Genomic DNA, 20,202 nt, shown 5'->3' with positions numbered 1-20,202 from the left:
CATTTAAGACAAAGTTGTAACCGTCAAGACGACATAGGAGAAGAACAAAGAATTTCATTTTGCATTCAGCTGTTCTCAGTTTAGCTGGTGTCATGAACTTTGACCTTTTAACATGCACCCTGGTGTAGCTAATGTGTTTACTGCTACCACTTGCTGAAAAGGGGCTTTCACAAAGAATTACAAACTCTTTGTGCATACAACTGTGATTTGAAGAGAGAAGCCAGAATATATTGAAATTGCCTTTGTCCTGTATAAAATGCAATAATTGCCATCTTCACAAAATCAGCCATAGTCAAAGTGGCATGACTGTTTAATATTTAAACTTCCATGTCTTTTTTTTTTTTATAATTTTACTGCCGCATTTTTAAGAGGTTTCTCTTGGGCTTGTAGTCACAGGACATTACTAACTTTTATTTAGATTTCAAATGTTTTTTTTTTGTTTGACTGAAAGTATTTGTTGTTCAGCTGTGGATATTATAAAAAGCAAAGGCAGACTCTGCTTCAGTCATACTTTGTATCCCTTTTGTCTTTTGTTAAAGCTGGAAAATACCAGGACCAATCTTTAATCGAGATTTGATCTGCTCAATCACATGCTGAGTATAAAGCATACTCTAGAGTGCAGTGAGTGGGAGTCAGTATGGCCAACAATCGACATCAACGTCAAAAGACCATGCTAAAAGAAATGCTGGCATGTTTCTAAGCAACACACACATGCACAAACGCACAGATCCAACCAGGAGTGGGAGATGTTTTTCTCATAGTGTACTTCTACTTCCTCTGAAGTAGTCCTCCATTTTTTTTTTCCAACTACAAAACATCTCTAATGCTCCCCACAGAGCCCTACGCCTCCAGTCTCAGGAGAATCAGTCCACCCTTAACACTTTCAGTTCAGCATCTAGCACTTAAACTCCCCTCTCCCACTTTTATTGTAATTCAAATAGAAATTTAATTTAATTGTTATCAGAGTATGTAGAGGATCAAGTGCTTGTTCACTGGAGTGCACATTGAGGTAAAGATAATGAAATTGAACACTAGAGAAAAAGGAGATTCAGAATGATTGCACGATGTGTAAACTGACCATAGAACAGACGTGAAACACAAAGTAGTATCACATGCTGATATTTTCATCACCTCATTCTGCCCTCCACTGTTTCTCCTGTTGATTGTCCATAACCCAGTCTCAGACAATCCTCTGCATGTCTTTATCTCAGAACAACAGACTGCTTGACATTGTCTGCTCCTTGCTGAAGCAAAAGTCAAGTTAAGATCACAAGCTCTTCATTAGTATTCAGGTATAGGAGAGCTCTATGGAGCTGAGTGGGCCTCAACTTTTGGCCAGAGCATGGCTTAAACAAAGAGCTATTAACAACCGGGAAGCTGCAAGCATCCCAATTCATCATTCACACCACTGCCAGTCTACAATATTTTTTAATTTTTGCAGTATGCATTTCACCCTTTTGCTCTAATTGCAGGAAATAACTTTTCCCCAGTCAGGTAATAATGACAGGTAAAGGAACAGGGCAGTATTCTTTGTTCCAAGCAAAAAAAAATGTTTTATTTTTTTTTTACGCAGTTTTAAAGGGCCAGATCATCAAAAACTAAAAATTTCTTCTCTAACCCCTGGCCATGTGGATTGTTTTGTTCATATCTGCTGAGATTTTGAGATATCCGTCTCTGATATTTCTCTTTCCATGCTAAGAGCAGCACAAATGACCCCTATTGTAGGATTTCTGCCACCCCATTGGAACGGGAACAAATGTTAGAGGGATTTCTCAAAACCTCAGTAGATAAAACAGAACTATTTGCATGGCTCTATCACTATTGATAAGCGGAAAAACATCTTATTGTAAATTTGGTGAACTGACCCTTTAAACAGCAGGGCCTGGGCAGTTAAAATCTAAACAAATGTTACACTGTGTAGATTGATGCAAATCTTTTCTCTTGAGCAAGCTGTGTAATGCAAATATATGATATGATTATAAATTAGAATGCACATTTATTAGCAGTGTTTGCAAGTATATTGTGAAAAAGTTCTGCAGATACCACTTTCTAGCACCTTCCTGAAATAGAAACCATGAAATGCCATCACTATTGGATTGTGTAAAAACAGAGGCAGAATATGTGCTGTTTGCATAGATGGATGGGGCAAAAAAACTCATAGGTGAGTCACAAGTGGAGAAGAGTTGCCTCTAATAGTAATCACATTTCTTTTTCTCAAGGTTAAAAAAGAAAAAAACATTATTGTGGTGAAGTGGACGGTAGCTGTGCAAAGGAAACACCAATCTCTTATCAGGATCAGTTTCTCTCTCCCCAACCTGACACACTCTCTGTTCCATTGCCTTCATTTCATCCTGATCTGGACCATATATTAGGTTTTAATTTTCTGCCTTATTGTACGTCCCCAACTTCCCTATTTGGTGTGGCAGTCAAGAGCTGAGAAGTCAGTAGACCCCCACTGTATTAACACAAATCTTTGAAGTAACTCTAACATCTGCTGCCATCTCAAAGGTTTTTTGTCACTACTTTCATTTTATTCCCCACGGTTCTACAGTCCGAACCACATCTGTACCCAGGATAGTAATTTCAAACTAATGATGCTTGGAATAGGAATTTAGTCCTAAGCCTGTCTTTTTCTCTTTCCTACTTTCTTTATCTCTCTTACTACCATATAAATTATCCATGAGTCTGACTGACCTCCAGGTGTGCAAAGATTTGAAAAATAAAGATCTGGACTTTATTTTCTTAAAGACTTATCCTCATGAGCAACAAGCTGCATATTTCTGCTTTGACAAATTGCAGGCACTCAGGGCTGTTAATGTGATGGGACTTATGAGTGTCTGTCTTTTAATGCCTGAATAAAATAAGATGTACTATCTTTCTTAGGATGGTGATAACCTTAGCCCAGGTTTACTGTAGCTGTTTCCTTCTCAAACTGCCCCTTTGTATAGGTAATAATCTCATTTCATATGTCTCAGGGGAACTTTTTATACATCCACTATGCAATTTTTCAATTGTAAATTTTGCTTTTGCTGATTGGTAGAAACGGAATATCTGAGTTTATAATAGTTTATAAATGCCCTGTGTGTTATCCCTACCCCCTAATTGGATTCACCAAACTGTCTGGATTATCATCAGTCTGAATCTGTTTTTGAAGTGAAAAGCTACGAGGCTGTCAACGCACTACAGAGAGAATCTACTCACATTCTGCCTGCAGTTCAGTATCAGACACGCACGCCATATGCTTCTTTTGTCCAGTATATTGAAACACACCTCCCAACATGCTGCCCAGCTGTTGTGGTGATATCTGAGACTAAGAGCTATCCAAACACATAATAGAACTTACATATTAGAAATATATTTGTTTATTGCTTGGAGGTTGGTGTGAAAGCCTGTGTCTGTCTGTATGTGTGTGGGTAGGGGTGGTGGAGGATGGGTGTGCGCTGATCTCAGAGCGCAAAGCACTTGTACCCCAGTAGCTTTTGTCTATGACAATGTAAATTGGAAATTGACTAGTGTGGGTGTTCTGTGAAATGAGAAATGTTTTTTGTATGATGTCTACTGTATAGTGATAGTAGGTGGAACAAAGAGGCGAAATCTGATTGCTGATACACAAGGATTACATTTTCATCTACAGTCTGGCCAGCAATAAAATAAACATCCTAGGCAGAAATTCTTCTTAATATCTTAAAGGATACACTGGCATGTTTCAGTCCATTATGTACAAATTGTACATACATCTATTGCTGGTAAAAATTTTCAAGGCATACGATTTTGTTTTACGAAGCACACAAAGTTTTTAGGTTAATTTCTTCCTTTAAAACCATTGGTTTTTCAGAAGCCACAGACTAGTTTAGATAGAGGCAATAAAGAAATTGGAGTTTGAAGCAGACATCTTCAGTGCTTAATGCCAACAACATAAACCCCGAGCTTTTTTATCTTAACTATTAATCTGGATAGAGTCAAGATGGTGGTGTGGGGAAGGTGGTAGTTATATGTTGACATCAACAGAAGCAGCAGGCAACAACACATTAGGTTTACATCAAGCATGCTGATTTGGGATTGACTCCAGTGTGAATAAGATTTTAATGGTAGTTTTAAGCTTGTTGATTAGATGGAGTGAACTAGGAGGTTGCATTTCAAATCTTATACAATACAAAGAAGCAGGAAAATATATGAAAGGAATGGAGCCCAGAGGTGTGGTGAGGAAAATAATAAAGGAAAAGAAGAGAGAACGAAGTCTTCTTCATTGAAGTTTTATTGAACTCCATTTTCATCTGATTGAAGTGCAGTGCTCTAAATCTTTGTGTCTTTGTGTGCTCTGTTAAAATCTTATTTTAAGACAATAAATAAATGAATACAGTGCTCTTTGTAATTCTCAGTCTTTGTATATTCTGTTTGACACATACTGTATATGACAAAAGTACAATATGAATCTAAAACTTTAAAACATAACATTAAAAACATTAACAGGCATTCTGAATACAATTTAGTATATATTTAAGTTGTTTTACATTTATTTATTTAGAAGATACAAGCTGCTAAGCTGAGGTCAACAGGGCTCTTTCTTTTGCTGAGAGCTGGCCTGTGACAGGACTGAGGTTGAGGAGTGTGCTGGAGATGGCTGTTCATGGTGTTCAAACAAACACCAGCCAAACACTGGCTGACAACAAGTTGCTATGCCAACACCCTTTTTAATACAAAAAACAATAATTAAAACAAAAACACCTTTGCCATGTAGCTAATGGTTGCAGTTGTCTAAGCAGCATGGATGTGGAGGAAAGGTTCAAAAATAATTCCACTAAATCATTAAGAGCTGACCAGGATGAGCTTCTGCTGATTCCATTGCCATAAATTGAAAGCAGTATGTATCTTGTTAGGCCATTATTTTTGTGTTTTTTATTTTTATTTGGTTGGTCGGTCCACCATTTTGGCCCAGATGGAAATATCTCAACAACTACTGAATGGATTGAGGTGAAATTTGGGACAAACATTCATGGTCCCTAGAGGATGAAGTCTACTGACTTTGATGATCCTCTGACTTTTCCTCCAGCGCCACCAGCAGGTTGACATGTTTTACTTTTACTGAAATATCTCAACAACTATTCCATAGATTGAAATTCTTTCTAGATTTCTTATGCAATTGAATATTTGACTGTGACGTCCTTCTTAACATTCACACATTATACTGTTTGTAAAAAATAATATTTCAAAGTTGTATTTTAGGAGACTGTTGGAAGGATGGGATTTGTGAACTCAACCCTGCCAACTGGAAACATTAAGGAGTAAATCCTCCTTGACATGGTTCCAGATCATCCAAATGTTCCTGCAACAAGTATAAATCCATTCCTTCAAACTTTCACATCAGCTGATACAGACTTGAAGTAGAAATAGTTTGTCTGGTATGCTGGGCAACTTGGTGTTAAGAAGAATATCCGTAAATCATATATACTAGACTGTTCTTCATCTGTTTTCCATTGCTGGATTGCTGTGTTTCAATTTCTTAAATAATTGGTTAATTAAGAAAGTTAGAATATTCTGCCTCTGTGCACATTTGAGAATGAAGATATGATATTCATATAGGTTTAAATGTACCCCAATTATTCTGTCTGTTGTCATACAATAACTGGAAATATATTGTACTAGAGTATGAATCATACTATTTCTGGCTATTGTATCTGGAGGCAGTCACACCCTTCAAAGAATACTTGCCTAATTTGTGTGAGGTAAGAACATGAACAAATATTACTTGTTGGGTACCACACTACCCAATCTACACTGGGACTTAAATTTGATTTTAAAAAACACAGGATAAGATGTCAGTATCCTTTGTGCAAGCACTTACAAGAGAGTCTTCTTGTTGATAGTTAACGCAACAATGAAGTGACTGACGATGGAAGGTTGACACAGGAGTCCTTCCTTGACGTTTCATTGATGAGTCCATGAAGCCTCTGGAGGGCTCAACAGTGAATTCTAGCATCCCAGAAACACCCCCCCTCTGTGTCGTCCTGGCCTGCAACTTTGAGGCAGGGGTCTTGCCTCTTCATGCAAAGCCACTGGCTGCTTCTCTCTGCTGCCTCCGATGCAGCTTTGATGGCTAAGCGCAGGCTCTGGCCTCGGATTCCCAGGTCCCTGAGCAATCTGGTGGTAGATGTTGCCACAAAACCTCATGGACAAAGGTAGTTGAGAGCTATGGTGTCTCCCATAATTTACTCTGATGACTGAAAAAGTTGTCAATGACAATGACAATTACTGTATGTTCTCATTTTCTTCACCGTCCATGACATTTTCAGCATGTCATACATACATACATACATACATACATACATACATACATACATACATACACACATACAGTACTGTTCCTACTTGAAGATCTCCAAGCTGCCTCAAAACCAAGCAAGTTCAGTAAAGCGTATTTCCCAAGAATTTTATTTTCTACCGTATATAGTTAAAAAAATAGCTTGAAGTCCAATTCTAGTTTAGTGGACACTGTATATGGCAACCATGAATGAAGATATAAGTAGTCTCCTGCATTGACTCTGCTAGATGGTTCTACGTGACTGGCCAATGACTGCAACCTCACCCTTATCCATGCTATGACCAAGCAGACAAAGGGGACCAACCAGTCTGACTTCATCTTCACAAGGGAGCTCAACTGTAAAGATTCTAGTACATCACTTCACTTTGGGCCGGTGAACAAAACCTTCAGGGCCCATTATATCCCATTCAGCCATCCGCTTGCGAGGCTCACAAATTTGAGAGAGACTGGCTTTTACTGGGACAGACAGGAAACACCCACATATTTCATTATATGCAAACTGATGTCCCATGAGTCTTTGTCCCTAATAATGGGGACTTCCGGAGTATTATCGTCACTCAAGTAAATCCTTCTTAAAAAACAAAAATGTGCTGTATATGATTGAATACTCTACTTTGGATAATGGTTGCAAGGAGCACATCTTGCCAAAAGTTTGTATTCTTTGGCTTGCTATATTATACATACTGGCATCTTAACTGGGGGAAAGGTCTCTGCTTTTACCTCCAGATCACACTGTGGATTATCTGGCACTACTGTCAAAATATAGATGTACTGCCTTAATTCCACAAATTTCTGGTGACTTTTTCAAACTCACTTGTAAAAGGTGCCATGTTACATACAGTATTTAATTTGCTGTGTTTTAAACTATCATACAGTTTTTAATTAGAAGACAACGCAGTCCACAAATGGAATTGCAAGATACAGACATGACACGTTTCTCAAGCAGTGAAGCTGGTGCTTTAACTTACTTGATGGGGCTGTGGATTTTATAGTGAGGTGCCGGGCTGTAACTCTGTGGGTAGCCAATGATTCATCTAGAGTTCGACTCTTGTACCCAACCTGGATGCAGTTTAGTGGTAATTACAAGCTAGTTATTTGGTGTTATTCAGCTGATCCTCTCAAACTTGAATCATTTATTTTCACCTCCTCTTTTTTGTTTCCTCTTACACCTTTTTTCTCTACTACTCTGTGCACTGAATGTAATGAGATGAGCATGTGCTGGATATAATGTATGTGTGATTAATGGAAATTTTCTTGCCCCAGAGGAAACTTTCTTGTTAGAAGCAGGGCCTATTTAAAAGGCACTTCACTTAGATACATGCAATTATTTGGCTTATAGCCCTCTTTCTTGATCTCCATTCTCTGCAAAACACTCAGTTCCAGGAGAGAGCTTTAATATCTCTTAAAATGAATATGAAATATGCCATATTTCTTTGGAAATAGAAGATGCCAAACCTGGATATGTCTATGGCATAAATACTAGATATGTAATTTATGTTTAGGATGACTTGTAAATGAGCTCTGGAGTGCTGTCATCATATAAGATTCTAAGCCTTTAACGGTTAAACATTGATTAAAAAAATAAAACACTTTCATCTTAATGTCAAATTCCTACCTGCTGTTTCTTGATAGGAGAGTAGAAAATTTGAGATACACATGCTTAATATATAACATGCTCAAAATGTAGGCGTGTGCACTATCCACGCTCAGTATGGTATGATAGTGTATAAATGGATTTACAATTCCTATGGTACACATATTTCTCAGGTGAGCAAAAGAATGCAACATTTATTCCCATATACACAATCTGAGAAAACATGCTTTGACTCAAGAATGAGAAAACACTTCATGAGGCTGTTTCTGCAGTAATGAAAGAGGAAGGGTCTTAACATGCTTTCTAAGCTACAAACATGCTACACGTACAGTAGGTTCTATTTATTAATAATTGGTATAAACTCTCAGTCTTCAGTTGGGCTGGTGGAACTGTCGTCAGTTGTGGAAAAGCAATTAGTGATTGATAACAGATCAGTCTTTCTCAAAGAGGGGTATTTTTGGGTTCCATTAAAGATGTGTGGAATAATAGGTAGGAGGTAGGGGTACTTATTGCAGTAATTATCAAAGCATTATCTATATCTATATGTGACACCATCTATAACATTCAAAACCACATTATGAGTTCAACTTGTGTTTTTTTTGTACTAGAAGATGTACCATGTATTTAGGTATGATTTAGGTCTGATTTTGGTCAGAAATTGGTTCAGAAATTCCCACCTCCTGCTCACTTTACCCCCAAAAGTAAAACAGTCGGCACTAAAACATTTTAGGATAATTTTGTCCTTGAACAATTACATTTTTCCCACTGACTTCAAAGTTTGTAAATATCACTACAGTTTTTTACATTACAAAAGGTCACAAATTGCATCACATTTTTTTTAGAAGAGCTGCTGCAAATTCAGTCATTTTGATTGGCAATAATCCCAACAAAAGTGTGCATTCCCAACATCCTTCAGTACAGGTATCCATATATTCTTTGTGTATGTTTCTTCTGTTGAAATCAAGCTGTGAAATCTCCATAAGGAGTGTTACATTTTTAGGTGAAACACCGTGTTCTTGTAGTTGGCACTAGATGTACCACTCTCTCAACAGTGTTTTTCAAGACCATATAATCTGTACAATATAATGCAATCTAATACAATAGCCCTGCAATAAATGCTGCTTTTTATAGCTTAGAAATGTCAGGCAGTATTCAGTTCTATAGTAATTTTCGAGTCCAGTCCAGCTTTGTTGTTGTGCTGGAATACATTATATTGTAAGATGTTCCTTTCCATTTTCCATTCCGTTCCATTTTATCCACCCTGTCTCCACCACTAAATACAGCCTCAAAAAGTTGAATCATCACCTCTCTGACATAATCCCATAAACTTCACAAATGTAATATTTATGCAGGGGTATTGTTTTGGATTGTTCAACCTGTACATTTTATTGTGTCCACCTCTCTACGTAGTGTAATCTATTGCACTTCCTTGTGATGCCTCAGACTAATCTGTGAATTTCAAGTCATCATTTGAAACATCACTTTAGATGTGAAAGTAACTAAACTACATATAATCATACCATAATTGTAAGGGGGCTTTTACCATTAAACTGTTTTGCACTTTTCTGTTTTCAATACTGTACTAATAAGATTTTATTGCAAGTAGAGACATTAAACCAAACATAGTTGTTTAAAATTAGAATTGCTTTTGAGTCACTGATCTCCTTATCCTTAATAGGGAAGTCCTGTATCAGGTGAAGGAAATGTTAACCTCAGTTATAATTGCATGCCATATTTTCAGTGTCATTATATACATAGATCGATCTTCACTAGAATTATCTCCATTTTCCTGAACCGACAAAAATAATCACAGGAAACGTCTTTATAGTCGTGGTATTAACCTTGTGTCATGTCCTTTTCCAGTTACATAATACAGGGCCTGTGTGTATTATGTGGCCAGTAATGCTGCATATTATTGTGTAAAGTGTCGTGAAATTGAAAATCAGAAGATAAAACATGTAATTCTGCTTGACTGAGTCTAGTTACACTTTATTCTTTTTTAACACTACTAAACATACACTATACATTAATGTCATTAGGGACAGAGTACCTCAGCTTAAGTTTTGTGATGCCCTTTGTCACAGATATCTACTGTATGTAGTGTATATTTGTGTGTTCTATTATCTTATCTCTTTTTGGGTCGCACAAAAATGTACATGTCTTACAAAGTAATATGTTTTTTTCTATTATAAGCTCATTCTATCAGGACTTTTTGTGGGCTTTTAAATAAGTTAGTGTTGTTAGTGTTCAGTTAGTTGGTGTAGTGATATGCTTTTGAGTGGTAATAGAGTGGGATGTGTTTAGATGAGAGATACAGGACCTGAAGTGCTTCCGGGCATGACATTCGAGAAGAGAGAACACAAGAGCGTCTTCAGCTAACGCATGCGGTTTCCTAGCTAAAGGTCAGCAGCAAGTGGAGGGCTGAGATTGAGAAAAGGTCAAAGCCTCTTTGAAAATGCTGTTAACAAAATAGTAAGTATCATAAACAAGTAGAACATATCAGGTCCCTGAACTCATGATAGTACAAATAGTACCATTAGTTTCATAAGAAAAAAAAAGATTGTGAATTGAGGTGATCCATTGACAGACTTATTGTACAATAGGATCGAGATTTTGAATGACGTGCCAATGAGAGTCTGTTGCCCAGATCAGTGTTAGAGAATGTCACAGCACTTAGGGTACAGACAGCATAGATGTTAATATGACGTTTAAACCAGACCACACAGTTGGATGTCTTGGCTTTCAACTTTATAAGGACTTTGTGTCCCATAGTCCTCCAGAGATATAAACTCTGCTGTCACAAGAATTACCTCACATGGTCAGTATTTGTATATCATCAAAGAGTCTTATTCAGTTTTATATCTAGTATTTGCATTTCTATGTTCAAGAATGATGCCTTTGAGTAATATTAACTAAATTCACAGTTGTTCATTATTCAGAGTCAGATGTAGATGCAACAACTGTATACAAACTGGAAATGTTTTTCAATGTACTTTTACTGGTTCCAAGGTTATTCAAAGGGCTACATCTACAATCAAATATTCCAATATTAGATTCAGTTGCTGGCAAATTGATATAATAAAACTATTAAGTTGATGCATGCATTGAGAATACATACTGTACACACACCATCCTGGTTCTTCAGTCTATCATTGTTGAGTATGGGTTTCAGTCTGTGTATTGGTCCCTTCTAACATTGTTTGATTCTACCTGGTGAAGTGCAGTGAGATGGCTTATAATAGTGGCTTACATCAGGTCTGAGAACACCTGAGTGCCATGTCTGGTTTCTTGAATATGCCTCTGTTATGAGAGTATTTCTTTGCTTGACTTGTGAAGAGAGGTGTAGTCTAAGTACACAGAATTTATAGATACCTGTCATAACTGTTTTGGGGAATTAGAATAGTCCATTAATACTGTTGTGAAGCCCAGATTTCTCTATATCATCGTCTAAACACATTCATGCAAAGTTCTCACTGAGCCAGTCTTCAGCAGCTAAACACTGCATTTTGCCTCCCATAGACTAGTGGCAAACTTTGGCTGAGACCGTCTGTTTCTGAGACAGAAACATAATAGTTTCTGACAGGGTGTGTGATTTCCTCAAAGCCATTTAGATATGGCCAGGGTCTCCTAAGAGCTAAAGACAGGATTCAATAAGTAATGCCTCAGCAGGCCCCAGCACCTGGCGATCTCTGTCACCCTCTGGCTGACTGTAATCATTTGTGATAGCCCCCGTACGATTGCTGGCCTCCCAACAGCACATGTTTCACTCAGGCTTTTAGACGGGCATCAAAATGCATTACCTCCAAAGCAGTAGATGGGGGCCTGGATGCGTGAAGTCAGGGTGGAAATAAAGACATTCATTCTGTCTGCAGATCAAGATTGCTGAGCTGTTTTGTGTGACATCAGAGCCTGTTATACATATACATCAAGGACCATTAATGCACTAAAGTTCAGGATATGTCAGTTGTTGTTATACATAAATGTAAGCCTACTGATGTGAAATATCTATGTCTGAAATGTATAAACTATACATTATTGCAATTAGCACTGAAGGACTACAATTTTGTGCCTGGAGTCAAACAAGTTTTCTTCCTTCTTTCCTGTCTGTACCCTCCAACCGCTTCTGTTTCTCCTTCAAATTACGTGGAAACAACATGGTAGATCTTCTCAGGTTCTCTGCATATAGTGCTGTTGCATGGCAAATATGACCTTAATGACTCTGCAGCGGGGGGCTCGGCTGTTTAATGAGCAGGCTCTCCTGCTTCACCACGATCAAATGAGAGCCTGATTTGATTTTCCCTCTTGACCTCTATTCCTCTCAGTAAACAACAAAGCACCAGGGATATTTTTCCAAGGTTTGTTCAGGAGTAGAGAAATGAGAGGTGTGTGGAGAAGAGTGGATAATGAGATTTTGCTCATAAGGATATAAAGTATATTACACTCTTGCTAATACACACATGCAGTACATAATGCACACATATTGTATGCATTTACACATGCATACACAAGCAGGTTTCAAGGGAAAAATTAACATTTAAAAATGCTTAGTTGAATAATATGCTTATTTGCTGCCACCATCAGCCGGTTAGCTTAGCTTAGCACAAAGACAGGAAACATTATTCTTAACAAAAAACAAAATGTAAAAATCACAGTTTGCAGTTTTACGTGTGGTTATTTGCAGGACTATTTCTTGGCCAGGCACAGTAACTTCCTGGAGTTTCCGCTGGTTGCCTGGCAACTGTTCAGAACAAATAAATAGCCCAGCTCCTGACTCTCCCAAAATGGCAAATTGTTAATTTTACACTTACGTTTTTGTACGAATTAAACAATTGAGATATAACGTGTTGATTAGTTAGCTTTAGATGTGCTGGTAGGCAGATTTTGATATTTCCCTATTTCCAGTCTTTGTGCTAAGCTATGCTAACTGCCTGCTGGCTGTGGCCTTATATTTAACGGACAGACAACAGAGTGGTATCAATCCTTTCACCTAACTTTCAGCAAGAAAGCAAATAAGCATATTTCCCAAAGTGTTGAACCTTTGCTTGAAGCATAGCGAGTGTTTTATATGTGTCAGTAATAAGAGGCAAATTAGATAAGCCAAAACTCTTATTTTAAATGATAGCCAAAAGAAAGCACAAGTTTTTTAAGGAGGTAGTGGGTAGGGATTCAAATCTGTATTTGTGTCTGTTTTTGCAGGACTCCTGTTGGAAACCCGTCCTATGAGTTCATCCCTTAGATGTGGCAGTAGAAGAGACCACTTCAGAAGCAACCAGCAGACCATGGCATCACTACAGAGGAAAACACACAGTGGGTGTCTAGACCAACAGTAACAACCTCATGTGCTGATACCACCACATCCACAGACCACGTGTGCTCTGTCAAACTGATGTCAGCGGTGAGAAAGACTTCCATTTTTTAACACGAGACACGAATCCCTAAACTTTTTTCTTTTCAGGTAAGAAATGAAATGCATTCTGTGGAAAGTCTAGTGAATGAGATCAAAGCTAGTGGCATTTTTTATTACTCCTTACAGAATTCTCTCTTATCAGCATGTCAACCAGCCCTAAAACATATTGTAGTTACTTTTCTGTCACCCAATGGAATGGAAGTCATTTTTAAAATAATAACGTTTAAATAACTTTTGTTTGTCGCGAAAAGGTCAGCTAAAAGTGAAGGCTATTTTCAGTATTGCTGTTTTTCATATCCCTAGTTACACACACACACACACACACACACACACACACACACACACACACACACACACACACACACACACACACACTTACTTGGTAGTGACGCAGTGCATTCACAGTCTCCTACTGTTGCCTCTGAGTAGCTCCCCTGGAGCTGTTGGGGGCTAAGTGCCCCCACTCAAGGACAACTCAAGAATAGTAGTTGAGGGAATGACAGCTCATAACTCATTCAACTTCACCACTCAGATTTTATTGACTGGTTTGGGAATTCAAAGCAGATTCCCCTGTTCACAAGTTACTTCTCTAACATTATGAAGCAATAAAACATGGAGACATTGTCATCTCTACAGATGTAAGAAAAACAACTGGGCTGTAATACAAAAAGAAGCATTTTGAGTAATTGCAGACTCTTGTTTGTTGGCTCACAATTGTTTATTTTTACAAAGAATTTGCCAGAATGAAAAAATGCAATGCACCATCAAACCACCAAAGGTATGGTGCTTTTTGCATTTATATTTCTCTTACCCAATGTAGACACACAGCACATATGAACACATGCTTAATATATTAAGCTATACTGTGGTGAAAGTTATCTAGAACTTTAAATCTAAAACTTTTTTTTCAGAAAGTGGCCAGCCCTTGTATAATACATGAGGTAAATGTCTTTGAAAATTCTGTTATGCAGGAAGTGCAGTTACACAAATCAACATTTTTCCTCATTTATTTTACTTCCATTGGTAAAAGGGAATGTAAGGATCTTGCTGAGATTGTTCTGATTGTTCAGTATATTTTGTAGAAAGGCAGGGAGTAACCTGAGGACTGGAGGTGGTGAAGAGATTCAGCTCAGCAGGGCTGTGAGACAAAATGCTTTCATGACACCTGCTGGTGTAGCGTTCCGCTATCCAGACTCTGTTCCTTTCCTCCTTTCCTCCACCATCATCCATCCATCAACCCAGCGGTAGATGCACAGAGCATAGCCACCCTCCATTTGTCAGTGCCCATCAGAAGTTGTTACATTCTCATTACATGCCTGCTGACCCTTTTGAAGACTGAAATAAACTCTGGGGGTGTTGCAAGAAAATGTCACAAAGGATAAAATGTAGCCTACCTCCTGAGCACGATTAAGAGGCAAAGAAACAAGAGGGATTACATCAACACTTTATTGCTTCACACCCAGTGTTGTGTTGTTGTTGTGTAACGTGTCATGTTTTTATTCCAGTGACAGGAGAACTCGTGGTGAACAGACAACTGTCAAAACCAATATACTTTGGAAGACAAAAGGAAATGAGGGAGAAAAGGCAGAAAAGAAGGTGAGGAAGATAACAAGAGAGGGAGGCAGTAAGCCATCAGGAAAGAATATTAAGAGTATTTCTTAGCCTGTTAATGAGACACATTAGGTCAAAATAAAGCAAACTACATGATAGATTAAAAAGTGATTGGTCTCCTATAAGGTAGTTTTCCTACCATGGTTTGGTCCAGACACCCACTATGTTTTCCACATTAGAGCTAATTTCAATCATTAAGGCTTTAAATGTGCAGGAGGTGGTAGAGGTTGGGTGAAGTCCAGCTTTTGAAACCAGCACTAAATCACCACGCTTCTGTTACTGAACTAAACAATGCATGGTTGATGTTAGGAGCTCTTAGTTGCTGAATCAATCCATCAATAAACCTATATTGGTTAATATGTAATAGAAAAGAATAGACCAAATTTGAATGAATGTCTTGATTAAATGTCAAGCCAAACACTCATGTATTCTTCATCATTTATTAAATGACATCATATCTGGACTCAAAAGACACTTTCCCTAATGGAGAGCACATGGTCATGATCATGAGTAGAAGCTAAACCCTACTGACATTCTGATTACTGATTGTGATTTTTTTTAAAGTCTAAAGGTGAGTGGACAAGCGTGTGTGCACATATGTTACTAAGAAAGAGACAAAGCAGGTGGAAGAAATAGAAAAGCAGAGAATTAAGACAAATGAGACAGCTAGAGCTTCCCTTTTATCCAAGAATCATTCAGTTCAATTTAAACATGCATGTGTCCCTTCCAGGGGCTTGTGAATAACAATAATTCAAATTCACCTGAAACAGTGACCAGTCTCAAAAACCTTGATTCATTCAGAAAGAGGTTATTATTACAATTGAGGGATTGTTAAAGTCTGAGTTTCAGCTGAGATGTTGAGGGAAAAATGTACCAGTATTTTCCTTAACACTCCACCAACAAAGTAAAGTATATTAGTAAGATATATTTCAGCTGATGATTTTGAAACCATATAACAAATATTCAATATTAATTCAATATCCATTTGGATGATGGATATTCAAATGATAATATTATATAAGTGCCAGAATGGAAGGATCCTGCATGCATCCTCTGTACAAGACTATAGAATTCAAATACATTGGCTGTTTTTTGTTTTTGCTTATATCTCAGGGCTTCAATAATAAAGCAAAGAAAAACACTACTTAGGCTATCTTAGACATTGTGGTGGTGTTCTCCAATTCCAATATAACTTTTAAAACCTGAATTTTCTGTTGCCCTATAAATGAAAACACAAGGCTAAAAGTCTACAGCCATGTGAGCGGCTCTATGAGGATGCATTGATGTGGCAATGCTAACATCTGCTAATTGGTACAAAACACAAAGTGCAGCTAAGGCTGATGAAAATGTCAAAAGTTTTGCAGGTATTTGGTCATGAAACAAAGTATTGGACAAATTAAAATTTTGACCTGATAGTGACGCTAGATGAGAAATCAGGGGATCACCAAAGTCATTACAAGTCATCCTGAGAGGGGACATGAATGTGTGTACCACATTTCATGACAATCCATTCAATAGTTGTTGACACATTTCATTAAAAAACACAAATGTGAACATCAAGACACCATGAACTATTTCATGGTAATGCATGCAATAGTTATTGAGATTTTTCACTTAAATGCAAACATTTTCAACGTGCTGGTGGCGCTAGAGGAAAAGTCAGGGGATTACCAATATGAGTAGGCTTCATCCTCTAAAGAGCATGAATGTCTGAACAAAGTTTAATGGCAATCCATCCAGTAGTTGTTGAGGTATTTCAGTCAGGACCAAAGTGGTTGACTGACCGAACCAAAGACCGACATTGGCATTGGCAAAAATGTTACTCTGCATACACAGTGCTACAATGTAAACTATAGGTGAATACAGCAAATCTGCAAGGCCACACTTTCCTTGTTAGCATGACAACTTAATTATGAGCTGCATGTGTGGCTGCATGTGAGAGACATTTGGACCAGCATGACTTCAGATTAGTGAATGTTTTTCAGATGTTACTGAAATGGACCAGTATGATGATAAAAGGTCCCTATTGTCCTGAAAAATATGTGATATGTGTTGATAATGACTGCTCAGCAGTTCATTTTAGTCCCAAACGTTTGAAACCCCACTCTGGTGGGATCTGACTGTAATGCAATTCTCTGCCCAATCTTACTGATGTGTTAAATCAGGTGAAAGATCACATACTGTCATCAATTTTGTTACAGTGTTGAAATTTCATCAGTCAACGTTTGCTCACCAAGAAAATAGAGAACAAAGCAGTCAACCACCAGCCAATGAATTCAACACCTATTGTTTAATTAGTCACCTAGATAACCGTTAACCTTGCTGTATTAATTCCTTTGTGTGTCTGTTCACACACACACACACACACACACACACCGCACTGAGAGTTCAGTCCAAGTATGTCAAACGTGTTGCCTCCTCTCAGCACTCATTGGTAGGAATGTTTGTCTTTGTTCTCAGTCTGTGGGTTCAGAGTTTTCTTCACAGAGTCTGTTTGTAAATAGCTGTGGCCTTGGAGACAGCCACACATTCCTCGCTTGGCCATTTCCTCGGACCCTGCTTTCCTCCTCAGGCTAAGCAGCAGTACGCAGTGTGCAGTTCTCCTAGAGCGAGAGTGCACAGCACATCCCAGTCTGTCCACCTCCTCTCTCTCTGTCATTCACACCAGGATGGATCTACCCTTCTAGCACAACAGAAGTCTACTTCTGCAGTTGACAAGTTGGGTTCCCATTTAGGAGTGAAACAGGAGCTGAACGTCTCTTCTCTCCCGGACAAAGATCTCCTTCACCTCCGCGCATCAACTTGGCTGTCGGGAACCTACATGATGACTGCAACCGGGCTACATTCGCGCGTTATGCTTCTGCTCTGCTTCATCTCCACCGCAGCGTGCAATATGTTTGCATTCACCGAGGAGCCCTCCGAGAGAGCCGGGAAGGCAGACGGGTATTGTAGTCGGATATTACGGGCTCAGAGCAATCGGAAGGAGGTCAACAACGAGTTTCGTCTCCGCGTTGAGGGAGACCCTGAGAGCTATCAGCCAGGGAGCACATACAGAGGTCGGTGTTTAACCGCGAGATTTACGCACAGTGCGTTTGTTTGCACTGTGCGCATTGTCAAATAAACACTAATGTACGGTCAGTAGGCTATGCAAACTTAAAATAAGTTTCTACAGAGTCTACTTTTGATGCGACGCTAGTGTTGGCTATGCCCTGAAAGTAAACTATATTAGGTCAGTTAAGAGATGATCCTGCATCCCAATAAGGAAATATGCATTTTAAATATCAAAAGCCAAAGGTGACAACAATTTACTTTCAACCTAATGTGAACACCCATGAGTAAATAGTACGCCTTGAAAACTCCTTTATGATCAAAAATTGTAAATGTTTATATAAAGCTAAATCCCTTTGCTTTCATGCTTTCTGGTATCGAATCAAATTTATTTATATAGCACGTTTAAAAACAACCGGAGTTGACCAAAGTGCTGTGCAAATTAAAGTCAACGGCAACAATATCGAGTAGAATGACATCAGTAGCAAAAAAGCACAAAAGCACTTGCACTGAAAGTGAAGGCACAGTAATGATAATACATAGCAATGATAGAATACAAGGCAATATCAAAATATGTGCACACATGTAAGGTGGTATTCTCTTTTATAGTTAAAACAGATTTTTAAAAAGCCAGCAGTCCCTGATTTCATTGCTTTTGTCTAAAGTGAAAGTTATTGGGTGCTGTTAATGGGCATGTGCCATCTGCTCTGTGAATCTCAAAGGCTCATGCTGTTCTGGTCTCGACAATATGTTGCACTGCGGTTGGTTCATTCTTTTCTGATTCAATCATAAATAGTTTCATATGAACCAAATGGAATAACTGAATTAGCTCGAAGTGGGGAGTTGGAAATCACATTTTTGCAATTAAAGCACATATACTAGAAATGAGTCATGAGGAAGTCTAAAATTCTTCTCTCAAGATGCTGATAAAGTTGTCAACTACAGGAAATTAATTTTTTAATTTCAAAGTAAATGAAAATTCTTTTATGTTCTGCTGGATTGCAAAAATGCATAAAAACAACATCTTATTCAAATACTACTAGGCTGAGATGGAACCATTATAATTACTCTTATCTGAGGTATATTCTTAAGAACAGGTGAATCATTTTTATTATGCATAAAATGATAATTACAATTATATAAAAATATATTACCCTTTATCCACCAGAGTCCATTACATAATAATATTTCTAAATCTAACACTTCTCAGGCAGGTAGTTGATTAAGCCCACTTTAGTCTTGTGTTTGGGAGTGAGATTGTTGTTCAGCTGTTTTGTCTATCAACTGATGCTTGTTGTTGCTCTTGTTTGCTTCCATCCAGTGACTCTGATTGCATCCAGCCCCTCCTACTTCAGAGGGTTCACCCTTATTGCCCTGAAGGAGGGTGCGGAAGGAGACAAGGACGAGGACTACACTGGAAATTTCCAGGTAAGGTAGCAGCTAATGATGTGACTGCTTGTAGAATCAGAAAACAAACAACAGTTTGTATGTTTTTTCTCTAATATCACAGTGCATTTACATGGAGGTGAATAAACTCGTCCTAGTCTGCCACACCTGTAGTTAAACCCTGGTATTTACTGTCCATCCTTCATATCAGTGATACTGTACATTTCATTTAAGACTCAGCAGTCACAAAAGACAGCAAACGAGCACAGTTAACCACACCTGGCTTAACTGTAATATCAATACCATCCTTCCTCTGGACTCAAGCACAAGCACTGTGCATGACGTATGTGTGAAGAGAGAGGAAAAAATAGACAGATCTTACTGTAGATGGGGGGATGGAGGTCTTGACAGATTTTCTTTGCACAGCCTTCCTGTCTTCACATGTCAAAGTGTGATTATTCTCACCTTACCTCCTCTAATAGGCTTGATATAGCATATGAAAAGAGCATACTTTCAGCTCAGCTCCATGTGGCTGTGCTTTGCCTGGCTGTGTACACGTGTGTGGAATTTGAGGAGTTATGTGTGCACAAGCAGGCTCATGGATGTAGGAAATGTACAATCGATGTAGTTGAGAGGCTAATAAGCATTTTATATAGACAGGTCCAGCTGGAGTACTGTAGGATGCAGGGAGAGAACGGAGTGGGGCCAAGAGTGCGAAAGGAAGTGAGAGAAGGCAAAGAAACTGGTACTGTTACGCACATGTGATAATGGTCAAATATGTGAGATGTAATGCAGTGTGAGAAGTCAAGTGGTAGAGAGAAGGAGAAGATTGGTTGA

General features: G+C 38.3%; 2 protein-coding genes across 2 annotated transcripts in view; both read left to right on the top strand.

The window, feature by feature from the left end:
• The window catches only part of kiaa1549lb (KIAA1549-like b), a 112,497-nt gene extending 96,168 nt beyond the window's left edge, over window positions 1–16,329 (top strand). Inside the window, exons 23-24 of the transcript XR_006377467.1 lie at window positions 13,110–13,308; window positions 14,826–16,329. The gene's annotated coding sequence lies outside the window, so the exon portion shown is untranslated. The remainder of the gene's footprint in view (window positions 1–13,109; window positions 13,309–14,825) is intronic.
• A 314-nt stretch (window positions 16,330–16,643) lies between these two features.
• Window positions 16,644–20,202, top strand: part of spon1a (spondin 1a) — a 70,250-nt gene continuing 66,691 nt past the window's right edge. The window contains exons 1-2 of the mRNA XM_044190293.1: window positions 16,644–17,987; window positions 19,301–19,407. Coding sequence (XP_044046228.1) covers window positions 17,753–17,987; window positions 19,301–19,407 — 342 coding nt within the window. The 5' untranslated portion in view covers window positions 16,644–17,752. The remainder of the gene's footprint in view (window positions 17,988–19,300; window positions 19,408–20,202) is intronic.

The sequence above is a fragment of the Siniperca chuatsi genome, linkage group LG1 (assembly GCF_020085105.1).
Source record: "Siniperca chuatsi isolate FFG_IHB_CAS linkage group LG1, ASM2008510v1, whole genome shotgun sequence".
Taxonomy (NCBI): Eukaryota; Metazoa; Chordata; class Actinopteri; order Centrarchiformes; family Sinipercidae; genus Siniperca; species Siniperca chuatsi.
This window is presented reverse-complemented; position numbering and strand designations above follow the sequence as displayed.